The 22,422-nt window shown below is 43.4% G+C and overlaps 1 protein-coding gene across 2 annotated transcripts in view; it reads right to left on the bottom strand.

The window, feature by feature from the left end:
- LOC145351504 (glutamate receptor ionotropic, delta-2-like) overlaps window positions 1-22,422 on the bottom strand; it is a 380,118-nt gene that overhangs the window by 33,857 nt on the left and 323,839 nt on the right. For both annotated transcript variants that reach the window (XM_080201102.1, XM_080201103.1), the window contains exons 12-13: window positions 21,548-21,692; window positions 14,615-14,810 (exon numbers count right to left, since the gene is read on the bottom strand). In XM_080201102.1, the coding sequence (XP_080057228.1) occupies window positions 14,615-14,810; window positions 21,548-21,692 (341 nt within the window). The remainder of the gene's footprint in view (window positions 1-14,614; window positions 14,811-21,547; window positions 21,693-22,422) is intronic.

Below are 22,422 nucleotides of genomic sequence, written 5' to 3'. Positions count from 1 at the left end.
GGAGCCAGAATGTTCAGAAATGGAGCCAGAATGATACTGTGTAGCACTGTGGCCCTGTCCCTTCCTGCCGCATTAAAAACTGTTGCTAATGTGGATGGGATCGGGCTTCTGTGTGTGGGACCTACCTGCCTCTTTTTTGCCCACCTAATACAGGTTTGTCCTGTGTCAGGACAGGAATATCTGGTCCCTTCTCCCTCTAGCCTCACAAGCCTTTGATATCTCTGTACTCACCTAATTCTAAGTTGCTGCGCATCTGTGATTTTAACTACTTCACCATTGACCACATGTCTGCAGTTGCCTGGGCCCTCTAAACATCAGTACCTGCCATTTTTATTAGTCCGATAATTAACATTTTTATTTAGGTAATATTCTTGGAAGGCAAAAATGTTCAGGAGTCTTTTTTTTGGCTAATAACAACACTTAAGCTGCCGACTTTCTCCAGACTGATTAACAGAGTAATACTACATTGTCTTTGAAACGACCGACACGAAATCAGACCCCAACTTACTGTCTTGTTAAAGCAAAGGCAATATTGTTACTTCTGACAGCTCTGTAGATATAAATAGCAGTCTTGCTTTCATTAGTGAAGAGCTTTTTATCCGCTTTCCAAAACCCAGCAGGAGCTAGAGCAATTACAACTAGCTTTATAATAATGATTCCAAGGGATTTTAAATGCCATTGATTACACGCATTAACACCAAACACAACAATGGTAAATGCTGTTAAAAATTCATCCTGAATGTGACACTAACCTACAGGAAGCACCACATGTCAAGGACTCACCTGCCAGGCTCCATGCTTGTCTAATAAGATACTGCCATAGAGGAAAATCTAGATACCATCATTTTACATAAATCAGGTAGATAACTATGGGACTAATTTACTGTCTGATATTTTGAGGAAATAAGTTTTGAGCCAAAATAATAATTTTGATAATTGAACTATTCAGAAATACCTTATTTGGTAGAACACTAAGAGAGCTTTTTTCTGGCTTCACTGCACCAGACACAGATCGAACCAACCCCAAAAATTGCATGTGGGCCTAAAAATTGGTTTTGCGCCGGCACCATAAGACTGTAAGATGTAGGAGCAGAAATTAGGCCATTTGGCCCATGGAGTCTGCTCTGCCATTCAATCATGGCTGATATAATTCTCATCCCCATTCTCCTGCCTTCTCCCCATAGTCCTTGACAAGAGTTTGCTGTTTACAATTGTCCTGGTCTCTTTCTACAGACGCAAGCCGGATTGCCCCCAGAAAGAGCGCAAGGTGATTAACCTATTTAAAATAGCATTTAAATGTGCTCAGCATGTTCGACACCGGATTCTCCCAACTCCTGGGATCTTCCGACCCTCCATTAGTGGAGACAAGGAGGGATGGGCATGCTGGGGGGGTTGGAGGCCATTGAAGCTCCCAGGTAGTTTGGCACATAGCTGGGCAGTGCACCACCAACCTGGCATCCCAGTGCACTGTGAGATTGGGCACTCTTTAAAAATGGCATTCGATCACACTGCAGCTGGGCTCACCGGCATGTTTAGGTCCCACCTCTCCCACTAGTGACATGTAAGCACAATTGTCCCAATAAATGACTCAGTGTGGGACCACGCCAGTGTGCACTGATTTTCTTGCTGCTGTGAGACTTAGTGGGCAATCCTACCAGCTTGTCCTGCTGTTTAATCAGTACGGTGAGACAGTAAGCTTGGGTGAGAGGTGAAAAATCAGTTTGTGCCTATAAAGGTTGTGAAGCTGATTTCAACATTCATTACCTCATTTAAATATAATTAGTGAGTCCTAGATGCTATGGTCCAAGCTTACTTGCCCTTACCTGCTCACCGGTTGAGGTTCTCACCACCAGGATCACATATGGTCCCCACCAATGGGGATCAGTGGGATTGGAGGCCAGTGAAGCCCACTGGGTAGTCAGGGGTAGTCAGGGGTAGGGCCAAGCAGTTCCATGTGCGCAGTGCCTGCCTGATACCTTGACACTGCCCACAGGCATCCTGGAACTGCTTATCAGGCACTGAGCGGTGCCAAGAGGTGAGGCCTGAGGGCGAGAGACCTGAGGATGTGGGGCATGAAGGGGGTGGGGCCTGAAGGGCAGTGGTTGAAGGGGCAAAGTCTGAAGAGGCTGGGTCATGATAGCTGAGGCAGGGAGGAGGGAAGGGATTAGAGATAAACTGGGGTGATGATGAGAGGGTGGGGATTGTCAAAGGTGGCAATCCAGAGAGGGAATTGGTCTACTGGGGTGGTGATCATTGAGTGGGGGGGCTGGTGGATGGGGAGTCTGGCATAGTGAGTGATCAACTGCAAGTCCCAATGTCTGTGAGGTGGGGGGAGGTGAGGAGAGTGTCAGGAAATCTCCCAATGTACTGTGTAGTCTACTGGGAGGTCGGAGCACATGCGCAAGGGTGCATCTAGAGCTCAGCAGCCAACTTCAAAGGTGAGAATAGGCTCCACCCCTCCCCAAACTGGAAAGAATCACATCCTGACTCTTTTTTAATTAAATGCTGTATCATTGCAACAGGAAATTTGCCTAAAAAATCAGTGTGATTCTCCCCTGTTTTCACGCTTGTTCGGCACTTAGAATCTTTTCAGTAAGGTTGCCAAAAAAAGTCATTAGTAATTTTCTGTACAAAATTGATTTAATGTATTATTGTCACATGTATTAGCATATAGTGAAAAGTATTGTTTCTTGCGCGCTATACAGACAAAACATACTGTTCATGGAGAAGGAAATGAGAGAGTGCAGAATATGTTACAGTCATGGTTAGAATGTAGAGAAAGGTCAATTTAATGCAAGGTAAGTCCATTCAGAAGTCTGATGGCAGCAGTGAAGAAACCGAGTCAGTTGGTATGTGACCTCAGGCTTTCATATCTTTTTCTGGATGGAAGAAGGATGAAGAGAGAATGTATGGGGTGCGTGGGGTCCTGACTTATGCTGGCTGCTTTGTCAAGACAGTGGAATTGTAGACAGAGTCAATGGATGGGATGCTGGCTTGCAAGATGAATCACATTCATGGCCTTTTGTAGTTCCTTGTGGTCTTGGGCAGAGCAGAAGCCATACCAAGCTGTGACATAACCTGAAAAAATGCTTTCTATGGTGTATCTGTAAAAGTTGGTGAGACTCATAGCTGACATGCCAAAGTTCCTTAGTCTGTAGAGGCGTTGGTGGGCTTTCTTCACTATAGTGTCAGCATGGGGGGCCAGGACAGGCTGTTGGTAATCTGGACACCTAAAAACTTGAAGCTTTTGACCTTTTCTACTTCATTCCCATTGATTTAGACAGGGGCATGTTCTCCTTAACACTTCCTGATAAACTCCTTTGTTTTGTTGACAATGAGGGAGAGATTATTGTTACCGCACCAGTTCACCAGATTCTACATCTCATTCTTGTACTCTGTCTCATCATTGTTTGAGATCTGACCCACTCCAGTTGTATCATCAGCAAATTTGAAAATTGAATTGGAGGGGAATTGGGCCACGCAGTCATAGGTGTATAGGGAGTCTCGTAGGAGGCTGAGAACACAGCCTTGTCAAGCATCGGTGTTGAGAATGATCGTGGAAGAGGTGTCGTTGCCTATTCTTACTGATTGTGATCTGTGAGTTAGGAAGTTCAGGATCCAGTCACAGAGGGAAGTGTCAAGGCCCAGGCCTAGGAGTTTGAAGATGAGTTTTGTGGGAATAATGGTGTTGAAGGCTGAGCTGTAGTCAATAAATAGGAGTCTGACCTCGGTGTCCTTGTTAACTAGGTGTTCCGGGGTTGAGCGCAAGGCCAGGCAGATGGTGTCTGCTGTGGACCTGTTGCAGATATAGGCAAACTGTAGTGGATCCAGGTAGTCTGGGAGGCTGGAATTGATCATTCCATAACTAACCTTTCGAAGCACATCATAATGATGGATATCATGGACACCGGCTGATAGTCATTATGCACGCTGCTTGCTTCTTCTTAGGTATCAGGGTGATGGTCATCTTCTTGAAGCAGATAGGGACCTCAGATTGTTGTAAAAAGGGGTTGAAGATGTCTGCGAATACCCCTGCCAGCTGATCAGCGCAGGATCTGAGTGCTCATCCGGGTACCCCATCTGGGCCAGTCGCTTTCTATGGGTTGACCTTCGAGGAAGCTGCTCTGACATCTGCAATGGTGACTCTAGACACAGGTTCATCCAGAACTTCCTGGATGGAGGGCATGCTCACGCTGACCTCTTGCTCAGAACAGGTGTAGAATGCATTGAGCTCATCAGGGAGGGGTGTATTGGAGCTGGGGATTTTACATGCCTTCATCTTCTAGCCTGTAATGTCTTGCAGACTTGCTACAGTTGACGGTGGCTGGTTTGGCTAGCCTGGGATTCTCATTTGATCTGGTACTGTCATTTGGCATCTTTGATGATCTTCTCAGATTGTATCTGGCTTTCTTGTATAGGTCAGTGTCGCCTGACTTGAACAGCTCAGACCTGGACTTCAGCAAGCAGTGGATATCCCCGTTCATCCATGGCCTATGTTTTGAATTCTTTGATTTGACAGATGATAATGGCAACAACAATTGATGTTTTGTTCTTGTCTCTTGCAGCACACTTACATCAAAAGTAAATGTATTCTGGGTCAAAATTCATGGCTCCACTTCTTTTGTTGGAATCCATTTGTTCACAATTTTTAATTAAGCTAAAATTATCAGATCACAAAATAAAATTCCCCTATCATCTCAAAAAGCATTGGAAACCAATTATCCAGTCAGCATTTCATGGCCCCAGATAATTTTTATTTCATTATTCTACTTTTGAAAGTATCATCCATTCTCATGGATAATTTCGCAATCACTGATTGCTGGCTATTTACAGTATTAATTCTATGATTAATAGCTCTTTCCAGCTCCTTCAACAAGCAGTCAAGTAGCTTCGTTCCAAAATATCATTCAACTTATTGCGGATAAGCTCACAATCAGACAAACATCTTATCTGAGACAAGTAGTAACAGTAGCCATTGGTCTATTATGCTTCTGGATTGATTAAAGAAATAGCAGAGCTGAAGACCCTGACTAACTCTGTGGATGCACATAGCAGCATGGTGGCACAGTGGTTAGTACTGCTGCCTCACAGCGCCAGGGACCCGGGTTCAATTCTGGCCTTCGGTCACTGTCTGTGTGGAGTTTGCACATTCTCCCCGAGTCCGTGTGGGTCTCCTCTGAGTGTTTCGGTTTCCTCCCACAGTCCAAAGATGTGTGGGTCAAATTGATTGGCTGTGCTAAATTGACCCCAGTGTCAGAGGGGTTTAGCAGGGTAAATATGAGGGGTCACGGGAATACAGCCTGGGCGGGATTGTTGTCGGTGTAGACTCAACGGACAGAATAGCCTCCTTCTGTGCTGTAGGGATTCTATGATTAGCTGCTCATACACTGACAGAAATGATGATCCATTTGTTTTCCTAAATCTCACCAGCAAACAGTTGGTGATCCACATGCACAGTTTTATATTAATGGGATCGCATATTGGCACATTTTCATGGGCACTTAATGAACCTGGATCTCATTATTATTCCCTCGAGAGCGATGAGATAGATGATTAGAATCAAGAATGGATACTAACAGTTTTTGGTAGGAAAATACCTTTCGTCCATTCGGTTACCTTTCCACAATATTCCTCTGATGCATTTCTAATAAGATTACTTCTTCAAAAAGCATCCCATTCTGCCACCCACAGTGGCAGTCAGTTCCTGCTGCACTTTTAATTTTAAAAAATCGTCCTGAATTTTCTATTTTCAACTGATGTTCCTAATTTGTAGGTATGATACATTTTTGCTTAAACTTTATACGTAACAGAAAAGCTTACTTAGTTGAGCAAATGCTTTGCTGTAGACTGTGCACTACATACTTGTTTTAGTATCAATTCTGTACACTACAGTGTGTGTCAGGCAGTTACTTCAACACCAATCAACCATAATATATAGCTCCTGTAAACTACTATTAGCCAGGGGGTCTATCATCAAATTAGTTACAGATAGTGGCTGGAAATTTTTGGCTGAGCGTCAAATTTTCCAACTTCACTTAAGCGGTGATGGAGTATGAATGGCTGGAAAATTCTGGCCATTAAACTTGTCTGTCAGAAATCCATGCTTCATATATGGTCATTACTTAAGTGTTGGAACTCAACAGCCACTCAATACTATTCTAGAAAAGCCTCATCACACTTTGTCTTCATGGCTTCAGCATGCAATGCTAAAGCTACAATGCTACAACCTCAGTGTCGTCTATAAATGCAGTGAGGAGCTGTACCTGGCTATTGCCCTTTCCAGAGCCTCCCTACTCACCACTGACCAGGAAGACTGTGAGGAGGATATCAGCATCATGATTGTAAAGGTGATTTCCTTTCATTGAATTCAGGAACTCAAAGAGGGCCTCATGCAGATATCCCCTGCAGATGGCTTCAAAATGTCTTCATGAAAGGCTGGCCCATGTACTCAAAGGATCTTTTCCATAGCTCCCTACATTCTTCACCATCAGAGATGAACTAACCATCCAAGACAGACTGATTCTGATTCGTCATCCCTGCCATCTGTGGAAGTATTATATCCAAGGTTGAAAGCGATCAGATACAGGGCAAAGGAATCACTACACTGACCCTCCATGCATGCTGACATAGAGGGGAGTATCCAGATGTGCATCATGTAATGCCCTCAAGCTGCAAGAAGACAAAAAGCCACGGCATCTACGTGAGATCCCCGATCGCCCATGGTCACTTACAGTGGCTGACATTTTTTAATGGAATGATAAGCATCACTCAGTCTGACTCATACTCTTGAGTTGTTCGATATTGACCACTTGCCAGACATGAAGGGTAACACAGTCATAATCAAACTGAAGAGACACTTTGCAACATCGCTCAGAAGATAATAATGGACAATACTCACCAGTTTGTCTCCAGCAGGTTTACACATCTTGCACACACATGGGACTCTGAGCACATCACGAGTAGCCCCCTATACCCATAATCCAAGGGCATGGCAGAATGGGTGATACGCTTAGCCACACACCTAATTGAGAAATGTGTCTGAGTTCGCACAGATTTCTAAGTTGCACTCCTCACCCTATGAAATGTGCCAAGACAGGATCTGCCCTGGTCATCATTGCATATGTTCTCCTGGTGGACCACAATCTCCATTGCCAAGGCCCTCTTGCAACCAAACATTGAAACCAACATGAGTTGTGCTCTCATGGAGCACTGGCTATGGGGAAAAAGAAACCATAATTGAAATGTTCGCAAGCCATTCAACACTTGGTCAGATGGTCAGGGTCCCAACCACACATGGCTATGACAAAATGATGGTGGTACACAGCCATGCCCTGCAACCAAACAGCTTCACACTGAGGACACCATCCCAAGAGCATTTCCAGCACAGCCAACTGGCATAATCACACTTTTAGGGCATATGAATAAACCAAATGCAAGCTTCCAGGAATAGCCTTTGCTTTGCTAAAAAAATGGAGAAAGGAGACACGATGGGCTCTGCATCAACTGCAGCAGCCTAATCCATGTTTTACATGATGCAAACAGTTGCTTGTTGCTAACCTGTTTAATTTTGATGCTGTAAATAGTTTACATCTAATGACTGTTGCCGCTCAGTATTGCTGGTTGTTTGAACGTAAATTGACAAGATGTAGATTGGGTTGTCATGTGGGCACTGTGATGATACAGGCACATAAGCGGTGACATGCCAGCAGCATGGGAGTTCTCTCCAGAGTGCAGGCAGATGCATAGTGTGTAAGAGCTATTCTTCTCAGAGTTAACAATAAATCTGTATTGTTCTAATCCCTTGTCATTGGAATCCAGCATGCCTACAGAACCATTTTACAATTCTCTACTTTACCTACATTATCGTCAGGAAGATGGGGGTAGGGCAGCTTCTTACTAGCTAGCTGGTTTGTTGTGTTGCCTAAAAAATCCTGTTACAAAAATTATCTTAGATGTTTGCCTGAGCATAATATTTGCCCAATGATTGGATGTCAATTGCATGCGATTTACGCCTGATAATGTATTTTCCATTAACCCACTGCATTTCTACAGACCACATGAATGCCTTCTGCCATTCCCGCAACATTTATCTTTTCTATAAAATGAACACATTTTCATGTAAAATGCTGTGAGATTACCACCATCCAGATGACAACAAAATCCCTACTGTCAGGGAAAGTGTAGAATTTAAATATGCTGTTGTTTTAACTTGTATTGCTATCTTGCACATTTTCCTTTCACAGGGAAAATTACATCAATTTACTTAAATTGACAAAAAGCGAATTTATACTCACAAGGCCTGGTTGACCAAAGTAGAATGTAGGAGTGAGGCAAAGATTGGGAGTTACATTCTCAAACAACTGATAATATGGGAGAAAAAGTGAACAAAAGTAAAAAGGAGGTCACATCATATTGACCAAGCTTTTCATTATTTGTCCTAAAGGGTGGGATTTTACAGGCTCACTTGTCCCGAAACCGTAAAATCCTGCCCAAGGTCAACAGACCTTTTCATGGATCACCAGCTCTGACTCCCATGGCAGGTGGACTGGTCAAATTCCAATCAACATCTCTTCATGTGGTGTCATAATGCTACCACAAAATGCCTTGGGATGTTTTACTATGTTTAATGCATTATATTCATCCCAGCCGTTGTTGTTGTTGGAGTTATGAGCTATTTAGCCTTGTTTTGCATTACTCAGAGATTCTTACCTCTCCGGAAATGGAAACACAGAGCCACTGAAACATTGTGGCCTGCAGGGCACAGCAGTAATTCATCCATATCTGCCTCTTTGCGGACCCAATCCTTCTTGGTACACTCCGATCATAAAGACAAATCTAGACATATTGGCACATATTAAAAGCTGCAGCAGTACCAGAACACTGACCTCCTGCCCAGCAGCCACCAGATTTAGGGTCTTCCTTTGAGAGAGGGTCAAGATATCACTGAAGTAGGTGTAGTGAAGGCTCGAGGAAGGACAAGCTTGTCAACAGATCAGAAAGAATCAGCATGGTAACCCCACAATTCAGTAATGACTTGCTGCATTTTCTCCTCCAGGCTTCTTGGGCAAGGTAAGTGAGCCTCTGTGCCAGAGACAGAAGGATGGCACCTTCCCACCTAATCAAGTGACCATGAACATGATTGTAGAGGAGGCCTGTAGCTGTGGGATCATCTGGAAAATCTGGCTGTCGTGCCAAAAGTGCATCTGCTCCCTGAAGGTGAACATCACATCTCGGATCGCTTTGAAATTTACAACTGAACAAGGAAGAGGGTGCATCAGTTGGGGAGGGAGAGGCTGCCATGTTGGTGGCAATGGGTTGAAGCTGCAGCATCTCTCTGTAGAGGACTGGCTGCAGCACTGACAAGGGGTGCAAGCTGGGCACTGTTGACCCTCACAAGGTCAATTCTTGTCATCAGAAGACAGCAGCTGGCGTACAAGCAATTGAGAAGTTGTGGCTGTTCTCACGGGATGATAAAAATAACTTTTGTGTTCCCATAGGCAAAGAGAACAAAACACAAACAAAATGTCCCAGTGGATTTACATTCAGGTGCAAGCTCCCTGAATTCCCCAACATTGTTTTGCATATCGATCCTCAGACCCACATACGTTGCAGGTTCATTCATTCTTCTGACTCACATCCCTATGTGAACAGCCAACATTGACATTTAGCCTTGTCTTATTGATATCTCACACCAATTCCTCACAATCACCTCCCACAAATGTTGATATTTCATCCTCTCTATGAAACCCATTTCTCACACATATGGGGGGAGCAATTCTCCCATTCTGCTATGCTGCATTTGTAGTGCAGTGGGCCAGGAGATTCAAGCAGAGGCCAGTTTGTGGGCTCCCTGCTGGGTGTTGTGGCCTCCATGTCTCTCCAAGCACCGAATTTCCGGAGCCGTCAGCTCTGTGCCAGAAATGTTCATTATCATAGAATTTTAATATCATTTGCAGACCCGGGACTGAAGGCAATCAAGGCCCCTTCAGAGGATCAAATGCTGTGGGGAGTGCCCCCTGGGTATTGCCACCTTGGCAGTGCCAGGCTGAGTCCCTAGAACTGCCCAAAGGGCAAAATGCCAATGTTCAAGAAGCATTGCCATAGGGGTGGGATCTAATGGAGGACTGATTGGAGGGCAGGGTCTCTGAGAGGTGATTTGTGGAAGTGGGGTTTCCTTTGCCACTCTGGACTGTGTGCTGAATGACATGAGCAATCGGGGCTGACTATTGAAGTGGGGGGTGGGGGGGGGGCGTGTGCGCAGCCTGCTTGAACAGGGCGGGGGGGATCGGTGTCAAGGCTACCAGGAAGATGGGGGTGGTTGGGACTGTGGAGGGTGGGGGGATGGGGGGGTGGGGGGGCAGAGGGCTGGGCCTGGTTGTGGGGGGGGTGGGGGGTGCGGGGAATCAGGAGATTGGGGCTGGGGGATGTTGAGGCTGGCCTGGGCATGTTCGAGTGTCCAGCAATGGGGTCGTCTGGGGGGGGGAGTCACATAGCCGGCAATTGAGCTGGCCAGCAATCGGGAGCTGGCAGGCAGGGGCCACTGCGCGTCTGCTGATCTCGGCACTGACAGATCAGTGCACGTACAGTGGCCCACTCAGCGCTACACTGCCGGTCTCTCCAGTGGGAAAATGCCCCACCCCCAGCTTTTTGGATCAATTTACGCTCGTGCACTTAGCAGTGCACAGAACATGGGGGATTCATTTTGAAACAACCTGCTGAAGAAACCAGCATGATTTACTCGTTTTTATGCCAATTTGGCACTTAGAATTTTTTGGGAGAACTGCCCCCATGCTTTTCCTCTTTGTAGAAGAGGAATGCTCAGACTCGAATGGTCGAATTTTATGCTTCCCCCAGCTGGATTCTGATGTAGGGTGGTTCGGCGGAGTGAAGGGGGAGGGTGTAATAAAATTGCATAAGCAGGGTTCCTTCTGTTCTCCACCCATGACCCAAATGCAATTTCATGGCAGAATGGGCAGGGTCTTGGGTAGGAAATCCACCCTTTCCCCTATTAAGGTCCTTTATGGCCACATAAGGACATCTTCCCACCCAGCCTCAAATTTTAGGCTGGTGCACATGGATCAGAGCAGCGTGTATGGAACTTATGAACCTCCATCTCAGGTGAGCAGGTGATGGCAGTGAACTCAATCTGAAGAAGCGAGAGGTTTTGATGGTATTTCCAGAGGCACTGTACACTCTTGGAGAGAGATTGGAAGAATCCACCTCAAACGTGAGTGATATTACGTCTCTGGCCTTTACAGATCTCCATCTCCATGGAAACAGTGGCCATGTGTATGGACCATCAGACATGGGAGGCAATCCATACCTGTTGTCCCTGATCAAAGATCTGTACACTGAATCTGTCACTTTAAATAGGATAATGGCAAGCTTGACTTTCGCTACTCAGTGCCTCACTGACATGCTGCAAAGATTTTCCCAGCTTTTACTAAGCAAGGAAGTGCAGGTGGGCCATTAGAGGAAAGGGCACGAGAAAATGTGGATTTTGCTCATAGGCTTCCACTTCTAATCCCTCACGTTACACATCTCTGCCTCCGAATCATGTTGCCTTCTGCCCCAATGACCAAATCTGCCCTTGTTATGTTTTCAGTTGAGGCAAGTAAAATTTTTTTTAAGAATCTAAACAACCAACTAAAATAGTGAATCCACAAGATTCACAATTTCATAACAAAATAATTTTACTTCACAAAAATCAGAGAACATGAATATTAATAATCACAATCTATGTTAAATAGTTGTGTTAAAATATATTAAAAGTACCATGAACACAGATTCTTATACTTTAAATTGAATTTCTTCATTCAGTGTTCCTTTTACACCTACTTGATTATGCGCCCAATAAGCTCAAATTAGGTGTTAAAAATTGGAAGGTTGGTCTGATTTCTTTGATCTTCCTTTTATTTTTGGCAAGGCTTTTCTTTCAAATCTCCTCCAATTGCCCCCATGATTGTAAACTCCTGGTTCAACACAAGCGTGGCTACTGTCTTAAACAGTGTCATCTTGGGTTTGAGCTTTTATGGTTCTGATGTTAATTCTGGATTTGTAGCAATGAACTCTTTCACTCTCTCGGCTTGGCTACATCAGAGTTCAACTTACAGATAGTCAAACCCTTCAGTTATCAAGGTTTCTCCACCCTTCTGGCCAGCATAGAATTTTCAACAGAATTCTGCCCTCAGCTTGTTCCAAAAATAAAAACTGGTTTATGGCCAGAGCTACACCCAGCAAACTCCTCACCGCCACAATTCTCTCCTGGTTGACTTGCTTTCCCTTCTATTGCTTAACTCTGAGGCAGTATGGTCACATGATCACTGGAATCCTTTCAGACCACTGCCCCCAACAAAAAATATAGGCTGGGATTCTCCTAAAAGAAATCTGAGTGCCCAACCTGTGGGAAAACAGGAGTATTCTCATTTCAATATGATAATCAGCTATGTGTTGATTTCTGCTAAAAAAAATGCCTGGGAGACTCGTGACCGGCATTACGCTGGTCGCAAACCTCACTACAGGCCCCCTGCTGGTGTCTCCCGGCTTGCTGTGCTGCTCAAAGGCTTTTACCCAAAAATACATCACACAGTCCTCACAGGCTCAAGGACATCTCAGCTATACAAGCAATAATCATCCAGGCTTGATCTCTGCTGAGGCAATAGGGATAACCCTATGTAGAACTAATAGGAAAAGATAAAGATCTTTTAGTTGCACAAGGGGATTCATTTCAGTATTTATAACAATGTCATTGTCTTAATGTCTTAATGTAAATGAAAAAATAAATGAATCCTTCATTTTATTTCAAGTCTCTGTTGTTTTCTTCATTGTTGCTTTCTGAGTTCCAGAAGCACACTAACTTGGAAAGGAATGGGATTCCCACAAAGGTATGGGTGAAATTGAGGAATTCTTGACTGTGAGGATGATTTGGGTTGCGTGGTAGGGAGGGCAGTGGCACAGCAACAGATTCAACACTCATGTACCATGAGACTTTGTACCCAGGTTTTCTGAACAGTGCCTTTATGAGTCCATCATGTGCTTATGTGACATCTAGATGTGCGGATACAGGCATCCCTACCCCACATAAGGGTCCTCCTCCTCATCATCAGCCTCCTCCTCCTGCAGCTCCAGTCCTGGCTGCTCTGCTGCAACGTACAAGGTGAAACAGATCAATACTACAGTCCAAAGATGTGCGGGTTAGGTGGATTGGCCACACTGAATTGCTCCTTAGTGTCAGTGGGCCTAGCTAGGGTAAATGCATGGGGTTATGGGGATATGGCCTGGATGGGATTGTGGTTGATGCAGATTCAATGGGCTGCATGGCCTCCTTCTGCACTGTAGAGTTCTCTGATTCTATGACTATTCTGGGCACCCTTGCATACTGAATGACATCTCCAGATCTGACCGGTTACTTGAATCACCCTCACAGCAACATGGTTTGCTCAGTGAATATTGTTGTGTTCATTTAGCTCCAGTCGTAAATTTCCTCTGCAGCAGTAGTAGTGATTCTCACTGGTGTCATCAAATACATCCTTAGAGCACATCAATTATTCCCAAGGACCCGTGTGATCATTCTGTCTAGAGCAAAAAGAGCTATGGGAGATGTGACTGGTGCAGAATGAAAGCAGCATTACTGACATGCATGAAAACCTTCTGGTGATCACATACTAGCTGAACACTGACAAACTGGAATCTCACTCGATTGACAATGACTGTTAAGTTGACCTGATGGCAGGTTCATACGTGTGTAGCCTATGACTCCGCATAGCTTGGGAATGCAGTCAATGCAGAAACCTGCGGGTCTGACTGGCATCATCAGTAGCAAAAAGGACACAAGTGGTAACCATGGCAAACATGGCATCAGTCACCTGGGAGATGCCCTTGTGGACAACAGATTGTGAAATTCTGCAGTTGCCATCAACAGATCTCTGGAAGAATCTGGTGTGAAGACGTTTGGTGAAGAGGTGACCTTGGTGGCCACTGACAATTCACGTCCACCTGGCCCGTTGTAAAGAGGCTTTGTTCCAGGAGGCTGCAAGATGTCAGCAATGACCTTTTGTGAAAGTCTGAGCTTTCTGAGGCATTTCAACATTTAAAATCATTGTGAGCTTTTAAGTTGTCTGAGAAGAATTAAGGATCATTGTGACTGCCTATGTTATCTTGCTAAATTATACGTTCCAGTGCTATTGTTGACTGATCATAACATTACAAAGAAATACACAGATGCTCCATTTTACCTTCTCAATATAACCACAGATTGATTGCTCAAAGTAATTTCTTTTTAGATCTCTAACAACAGTAAGTGGTGTATGTATAGCTATTGTTCAAGATGGATTTTAGAGCAAGTCCTGAAGGCAACAATTGCTAAAACTTAAGTTGCATTTCAATTCATATTGTAGAAGAGGGAGATTCACAATTATGACTGATTTTCAGACAGTTGTGCCCACATTTCCACCCAGTAAATGAATACTTAATTCACTAATTACAAAATACATCCAAAGCAGTTTCGCTATCTGCAATTATATATTTACAAACAATATCATTGATAGAGGTGATTCAAAGTCAAATGCCATGTAAACTGACATGAATAAAGTCTTGCATGCAGTTTCTTACTCACCCTTTGGATTCCATCATGAATTCTCTTCACACAGTTCTCCAAACCATTTGTTTTGTTTATCATATTCCACAAATGAGCATATGTTTGTTCAAGCTCAAATGGGTTCCGACCCTTCGTTTTGATAATTTGCAATACTTCTGAATCAAGGACAGTTCCATATGGAACATCTGTTTGCTTGGCAAGGTCCTGAAAAGATCTGCATCATGAAAGATATGGTTCTATCAGCAAATACCATCTACTTTTTTTTTGTAATTTATTTAGCAAAATGTTATAATTGCTTTAATTACATAATCCTCATTACCGTTCCACTAAATTAGCTTCTCATTTTGAAAATTAGTATTACCATATCAAAATCCCCAAGTGCTGAAGGGGAAATTTATAAGTCTTCCTAATAAAATGTATATGTCTTATAGTCAGATGCAATATAAATATAACCCCCAACAAGTAAGTAGCAGTATTTTCTTGATGTCAAATGTGCATCATTTTGTTTTAATTCTCCAGCACAATCACCAGCAGCAAATTCCTGTTCACAAATTTATAACATTAGCACGGTTCTGGAAGTTGGATGAGAAAAAACAGATTTCTCTGCTAACCCTTGACTTCCTTTCATGACGACAAACAACCTGATCTGGCCTACATGTGGCTCCAGAGCCACAGCAATGTGGTTGACTCTCAACTGCCCTAGGGCAACTAGAAATAAGCAATAAATGCTGGCCGGCCAGTGACGCTGACGTCCCCTGAATGAATTAAAAAAAATGACTGTGACAAAGGCACATTATTCCCCGCCTCACCCTGCCTGCAGCCTTTGACAAGGTTCTCCATCTTCCTCCAACATCTCTCCACTGTCATCCAGTTAGGTGGACTTTCCTGATCCATTCTTATCTATCTAGCCTTATCATTGAACCAATGGTTTCACTTCTCACGCTGCATTGTTATCTCGATTGTCCTCTAAGTATGTATCCTTGACCCCTAACTGCTCCTTATCTACATACTGCCACTTGATGACATTATCAGACAACCCATGACATGTATTAATGATGTTCAGCTCTACTTCACCACCACCTCTTTCGTCTCCTCACTATATCTAAGTTGTAAGGCTGATTGCCCAACATGCAATACAGGAAGAGCAGACATTTCTTCCAATTAAATATTTGAAAGATCAAGGCCATTGTCTTTGTCCCCCACATAAACATAGTTCTCTATTATATAGTTATTCAATATCTCCCAAAAATCTTGAAAAAGGATCTATTCTCACAATTACCCAGAAGCTGTGGGTAACAATAACAATGGGAAATAAATCGCATTTTTGGAGGACAGAGAAATTGCCCATCAGAAGTTTGAAGTAAGTTACACCCTGGTATCTTCTTATACCTCTTTGACATATTTTGTTTTATAATGCTTCAGTGAAGTGTCCTTGGACATTTTATCAGAGCAAAGACATTATCCAGATAAAAGCTGTTTTTTTTAAATAATATCACAATTACGTTACAATGTTATCAACAGTTCATTTCTCTTTTCTTAGCTTTGAAAAAAACTAGAAGGAAATTAATTAGAGTTAGATGGCTGCAATGTGGAAAAAAAGCACTGGCAGGGGATTGAACTGCCTACTTCCCTAATCCTTAAAATGAGTGCTGAAAAAGTATTCCTTAATCCTTCAAAATAACAATACATTCTTACAAAATGGTTACTAATTAATCCAACAGCTAATTCAAGAGAAGCATCTTTCCCCATTTTGTGACCAGCTGACCAATAAATTACCAAATTGTTCTATTAATGGAGCTGACAGGAGTTTTAGAGAGTGATGAATATATATCATCCCACCTCTACGGCAAGGTTTGTTCAATATCATTCAAGTAAGAAGAGATAGTAGGCCAAGGAGCTTACAAGGAAAACCAAATATAATGAAAAATATTAAATATAACACAGAAATACTTTTTTACATCAATGCATGGGGATGAAATGAATTCCATTATTACCTGCAAGAGGCTGTGAACATTCATACCTGATATCTTCTACTTATCTGGAAAGATGAGCCTCGTGGGTAAACTGAGATTTTCATGTAGTTTTTTTGTCTACTCACTGGTGTAACACATGTCCCAGGATCACTCAATAGCTTCTTGTGATGTGTTAAGGCTTCATTACCATTGACAGGTTATGTTTTGCTGGAGTTTGTTAATCCATTAATGAGATCACATTTACAAAATCCCTCGTTTAAAAGATCTGCATCCATGCCATTTTGCTAGTGTGCTCTTAAGTATGATAAAAATAGGGCAACTGAATGATTTCTTTTGGTATGGTGCAATGATTTGATGGGCAGTTATTCTTTTGGGGATTTTTTTATTTAAACACCTTCTTGATTCCAGCACAACATAACAAAAATAGTTTTGTATGGATGAGAATCTTACCATAATTTATAAAACATAATTTTCAATGATATACTCAGACCAGAGCTTTTGATGATAGAAAAAATCATTAGTAGAATGGCTTTCTTATAGAGAACAGGATTTTGTGTAAAATGGAGGTGCCAGTTTACTGCATTTCCAAAGGAATATTTGGCAATCAGTCATGGGACTGCTCAGGAAATTTCCCATATGGTCAGTCCATCCTTGCAAGTTATACTGCAAATGTGTATGACGAGTAAATGACTGAGCTTCAATAGGCGCTACAAAGAGCGCTCATTCCTGAACTGGAATACATAATGGTCATCATCAGCTGTTTCTCTATTTGAGGATGACATCTAGGCGGTTCCATGACAAGGAGTTACTGTCTCAAGATACAGGGTACGCCGTTTAGGACTGAGATGAGAGAATTTTCTTCATTCAAACAGTGGTGATTGTCTGGCATTCTTTACCACATAAGGCTTTGGAGGCTAAATCACTGAATGTCTTTCAGAAAGAAACAGATAGTTTTCTAGGCACTGAAGATGTCAAGTGAAATGGGGAAATAGAATGGCATTGAGATAGGGGATCAACGAGGATCACATTAAACGGTGGAACAGGCAAGATGGAAAGAATGGCCTTTCTTGCTCCTATTTTCTATGTTTCTATTTTTTGTCTACTCAAGGTCATGAGTTTGTGCCATGGGTATTTATGTAACTGAACAGGCTGATAGGAGATTTTTTTGATAGGAGAGGGGATTAAGGGTTATGGGGAGAGGGCGGGAATGTGGAACTGAGCAGCGACAGATCAGCCATGATCTTATTGAATGGCGGGGCAGGCTCGAAGGGCTGGATGGCCTACTCCTGCTCCTATTTCTTATGTTCTTATGTTCTTATGATACCCACAAATCTTTGGACACATGGGGCAAGATGTCCACAAAGTAGTGGGAGTGCAAGATTTGCTTCCTCTCCTTTTCACCGCTCTGCCTCATTATTAAGACATTTGGACTCAAAGCGTGACTTCGTCTGATGGGTAAATTGTTGCCATCTTGAACAATTGGTAGCAAGCTTCTCCCAGTCATTAGTGCTTTAATAAATTCATTATATTAATAAGGAAAGTCCAATACCTCATATGTGGCATTGTAACACAAGGGTTTTGTTTCGGCCAGCTGGGTGTCTGACATGCGTACTTCCAATTACCATGCATAAAATTTCCAGATCAGATTGAAACATAATAGAAATCACAGAAATCATAGAATCCCTACAGTACAGAAAGAGGCTTTTCGGCCCCTCGAGTCTGCACCGACCACAATCCCACCCAGGCCTTACCCCCATATCTTTAAATATTTACCCGCTAATCCCTCTAACGTATGCATCTCAGGACACTAAGTGCAATTTTAGCATGGCCAATCAACCTAACTCGCACATCCTTGGACTGTGGGGGGAAATCGGAGCACCTGGAGGAAACTCACGCAGACATAAGGAGAATGTGCAAACTCCACACAGACAGTGACCCAAGCCGGGATTTGAATTCATATAGGCATTGTTTTGATTTAATGAGTACAAAGTGAATACTCCCTGTCGGTAGGGGCAACTAATTACAGGTGGAGAAGAATTAAGATATGGCCAAAGCAGGCAACTTTAGTCCACAGGCCTGGTGGCAACTGTGGAGAGGGAAACAGAGTTGATGTGTCAGGCTGATGAGTTTTCTCTGTTTGTCCACTGTTCATGGCTGTCAGAACTGCTGAGAATTTCTAGCATTTTCTGCTTTTATTTCAGATTTCCTACATTCACGCTACATTGCGTTTATATTAACTACAGTTCAGCTTGTCCAAGGTCTTTAAAGACACATGACAAGTGAATGAGTTATGTGCTGAGAAAACAGGGACAACAAGAGTCATGTGAGTTACATCACTGTTCAGTGTTACCATTAACGGGGATGATGCATAATCCTGCAACTTGTAATGCCATTGTCAATATGATAGGTCATAGCAAATAATTGAGAAAAAAACGTAAAAAGAGATTTGTTCAATTGTATTTTAAACCATTTGGAGGAATCTATTTGGATAATAAAATTGTACTTTGTTAAAAATGGTTATAATGTGCAATGGTAAATCATTGAGTAAATTGCAAGTTCAATTGTGCCGATTGTATGGCTCTCGTTCTTGTGAAATTAGAAGAAGCAGATTAAGTAGCTAAAGATATATCTTTCTGTCATGAACCCTATCTTAAGTGGGAGTTTGGCTTTTTGCCCTTATAATGTATGATAAATGGCTCAACACTCCAATTAAGGTAGTACAGAGAAGAAAGTGGTCTATTTATTTCACAGAAGTAATATTTACTCTGTAGGAGTGTATTGCAGGATTGATATCATACAAATCACAGACAGGATCCTCCCAAAAAAAAAACAAAGTGCTCAACATGCGGGAAAATGGGAGAATTTCCTGCCCGTTTTTTGAGCATACTCACCTGAACAAATCTCCATCACCCTGTGCATCACAGAATGCCTCAAAGGGATTCATGCAAGAAAGAGGGGTGGGGGAAATGGGGGTGAGGCTCATCCCACCTGAGAGGCTGGCAGCGTTGCGCTGAATGGGCCACTGCACATGCACCAATCTGTCAGTGGGGAGATTGGTGCATGGGTACCGCCCCCATTTGCCCTCCCACCCCATTGCTGGCCCCCTGATTGCTGGCTTCCTGTCTATTCCAGAGTTCCTCCTTCCAATCACTGACCTCCCGACACTCCCTCAATCGTCGGCCTCCCAATGCCCGACACCCCCCCATCTCCCTGATCGCTGGCCTACCAGACCCCCTGGGCCAGCCTCCCTCTACCATACCCATGGTCAGCCTTGAATCCCCCCACCCCCCCCCGCATCTTCCCTGATCTCCTGCACAATGGCTAGCCTCAATGCTCCCCTCGCAATGACCAACCCAGTTCACTCTTCTCCCTCCCTCTCTCACTGATCCTATTGCAGAGTGGCCATGGGACACTCCCCCACCACCAACTAACCTCCCCAATAGGCCTCACTGACCACCCCCCCCCCCCCCCCCCCCCCCGCCGCCCCCACCCCCAGTATGACCCATCCTCTCTGGATCTACCCTCTCTTGGCATTGCCCAGTGGGTAGTCAGGGTACCAGGCTGGCACTACCAGGCTGACACTGTCAAAGGGGCACTCCCTTGCCCTTGATTTCCCAGCAGGGCCTCAATGGCCTCTGTCCCCACCAACCCTCTTAGAGGGGAGCAGTTGCAAACCCTGCTGGTGGGGATGGGGGGGGCAGGGGGGAGATGCTGGTGGAGCTGATTACCCAGAAAAAAAAGGGCCTTGGACACTCGTGATTGGCCTGATACTGGTCACAAATCCACCTCTCGATGGTTTGATGGGCAGAATGGCTTACTTTTGTTCCTATTTTCTATGTTTCTACTCAGGGTCATGATTATCTGCCATAGGTCTTCATGTAACAGAACAGGCTGATACCTGACCCACAAATCTTTGGACACGTGCAAGATGTCCCACAAAGTTGTGGGAGTGCAGGATTTGCTTCCTTTCCTTCCCATCCCTAGCACTGGTCTGCCTCACCATTACAACATTTGGACTCAAAACGTGACGCCACCTGATGGACAAGTTGTTGCCATTTTGAACAATTGATAGCAAGCTTCTCCCAGTCATTAGTACTTTAATAAATTTGTTATATTAATAAGGAAAGTCCAATAACTCATATATGGCATTGTAACACAACAGTTATGTTTTGGTCAGCTGAGTGTCTGATATGTGTACTTTCAATTACCATGCACAAAATTTCCAGACCACATTAAAACATCCACGCAGGCACAGTTTTGAATTAACAGGTACAAATTGAATACTCCCCGTCCATCGGGACAACTAAATTACAGGTTGAGAAGAGTTAAGAGATGACCAACGCCAAGCAACTTAACTTTAGTCCACAGGCCTGGTCTGGCCCCCACTGTTGTCTCCCGGCCCACTGTGCTACTCAAGCAGCATAGCAGCCCGGGAAAATTCTAGCCCACACTTTTCAAAATTCAGAAGGTAATTTTAACTAAAGCCATCTGAGGGGGTGGGGGGGTTAACAAAGGAAATTATATTTACCATGCCCTGCGAGGTATAGAATACTCTTCTATAAAAAAAAATTAATTACAAATCCACCATTCATTTATTCTGAATAAAAACAAACAGTAACTCAAACTTATTTTTACACTGATATAAAAACTTATTTTTACACTGGTGGGTGAAACCAGAACTAGGGGGCAAAATAAGGGGAAGCAGATTTAGGACAGAGGAGGAACATCTTTGCACAAAGGGTTGTGAATCTGTGGAATTCCCTGCAGTGAAGCAGCTGAGGATACCTCATTGAATGGTTTTAAGGTAAAGATAAATACATTTTTGAACAGTAAAGGAATTAAGGGTTATGGTGAGCGGGCGGGTAAGTGGAGCTGAGTCCACGAAAACATCAAGCATGATCTATTGGCTCGAGGGGCCAATTGGCCTATTCCTGCTCCTAGTTGTTATGGTCTTATAAGAAAAGCATCAGTGTTTTACCGAATGGGGTTTTCAATCCGATTGTTGGTCAAGATGGCAGTTAAGTTTGCAGTGTAGGTTGAGATGATTATGAACACGAAAAGCCACCAAAACCCCATCAATAAGCGAACCGCCAAAGTGTTAATGGGAACTTCTCCTCCTGTCCCTAGAAAGAAAGTAAAAATACAAATTAGTACATAAGTAAATACAAATTAACAGCAGAAATAGGCCATTTGGTTCCTTGAGATTGCTCTGCCACTCAGTGAGATCACTCATGATCTGATAGTAGTTTTCCTGCCTGACAGGGTGGCACGGTGGCACAGTGGTTAGCACTTCTGCCTCACAGCACCAGGGACCTGGGTTTGATTCCTGGTTTCGGTCACTTTGCATGGAGTCTGCAGGTTCTCCCTGTGTTTGCGTGAGTTCCCTCTGGGTGCTCCGGTTTCCTCCCACAGTCAAAAGATATGGCAACTGGGAGATTTTCACAGCAACTTCATTACAGTGTTATTGACAATAATAAATAAACTTTAAGCTTAACCTTTGATTCATTTATTAGTCGAGAATCTCTCTATTTCTGCCTTAAAAATACTCAGTGATCCTGCCTCCACTCTCTCTGGAGAAGTGAGCTCGAAAGGCTCATGACTATTAGAGAAAATGTGTCTCATCATCTCAGTTTTAAATGACCCCTGGTTTTTAACTATTGATTCTTAAGGTAATTACATTTATTAATTGCATCAGATGGTAAGTTATTAATACATTTTAAAAAGGAGTTCTAAATAATATTTTGTCAGATTAAACTGTATTGCTCACAACTCTACAGCATAGAGTGCAGATTTAATAGCCTCGCTGGAGGGGAAGTGGATTATGTCAGGGGATGGTGGAGTGGTGCAGTGCAG

Source organism: Carcharhinus amblyrhynchos, chromosome 13, assembly GCF_965287045.1.
Source record: "Carcharhinus amblyrhynchos chromosome 13, sCarAmb.v2.hapA, whole genome shotgun sequence".
Lineage (NCBI taxonomy): Eukaryota > Metazoa > Chordata > Chondrichthyes > Carcharhiniformes > Carcharhinidae > Carcharhinus > Carcharhinus amblyrhynchos.
The sequence above is the reverse complement of the archived record's forward strand: the minus strand, read 5'-3'. Positions and strand labels throughout refer to the sequence as shown.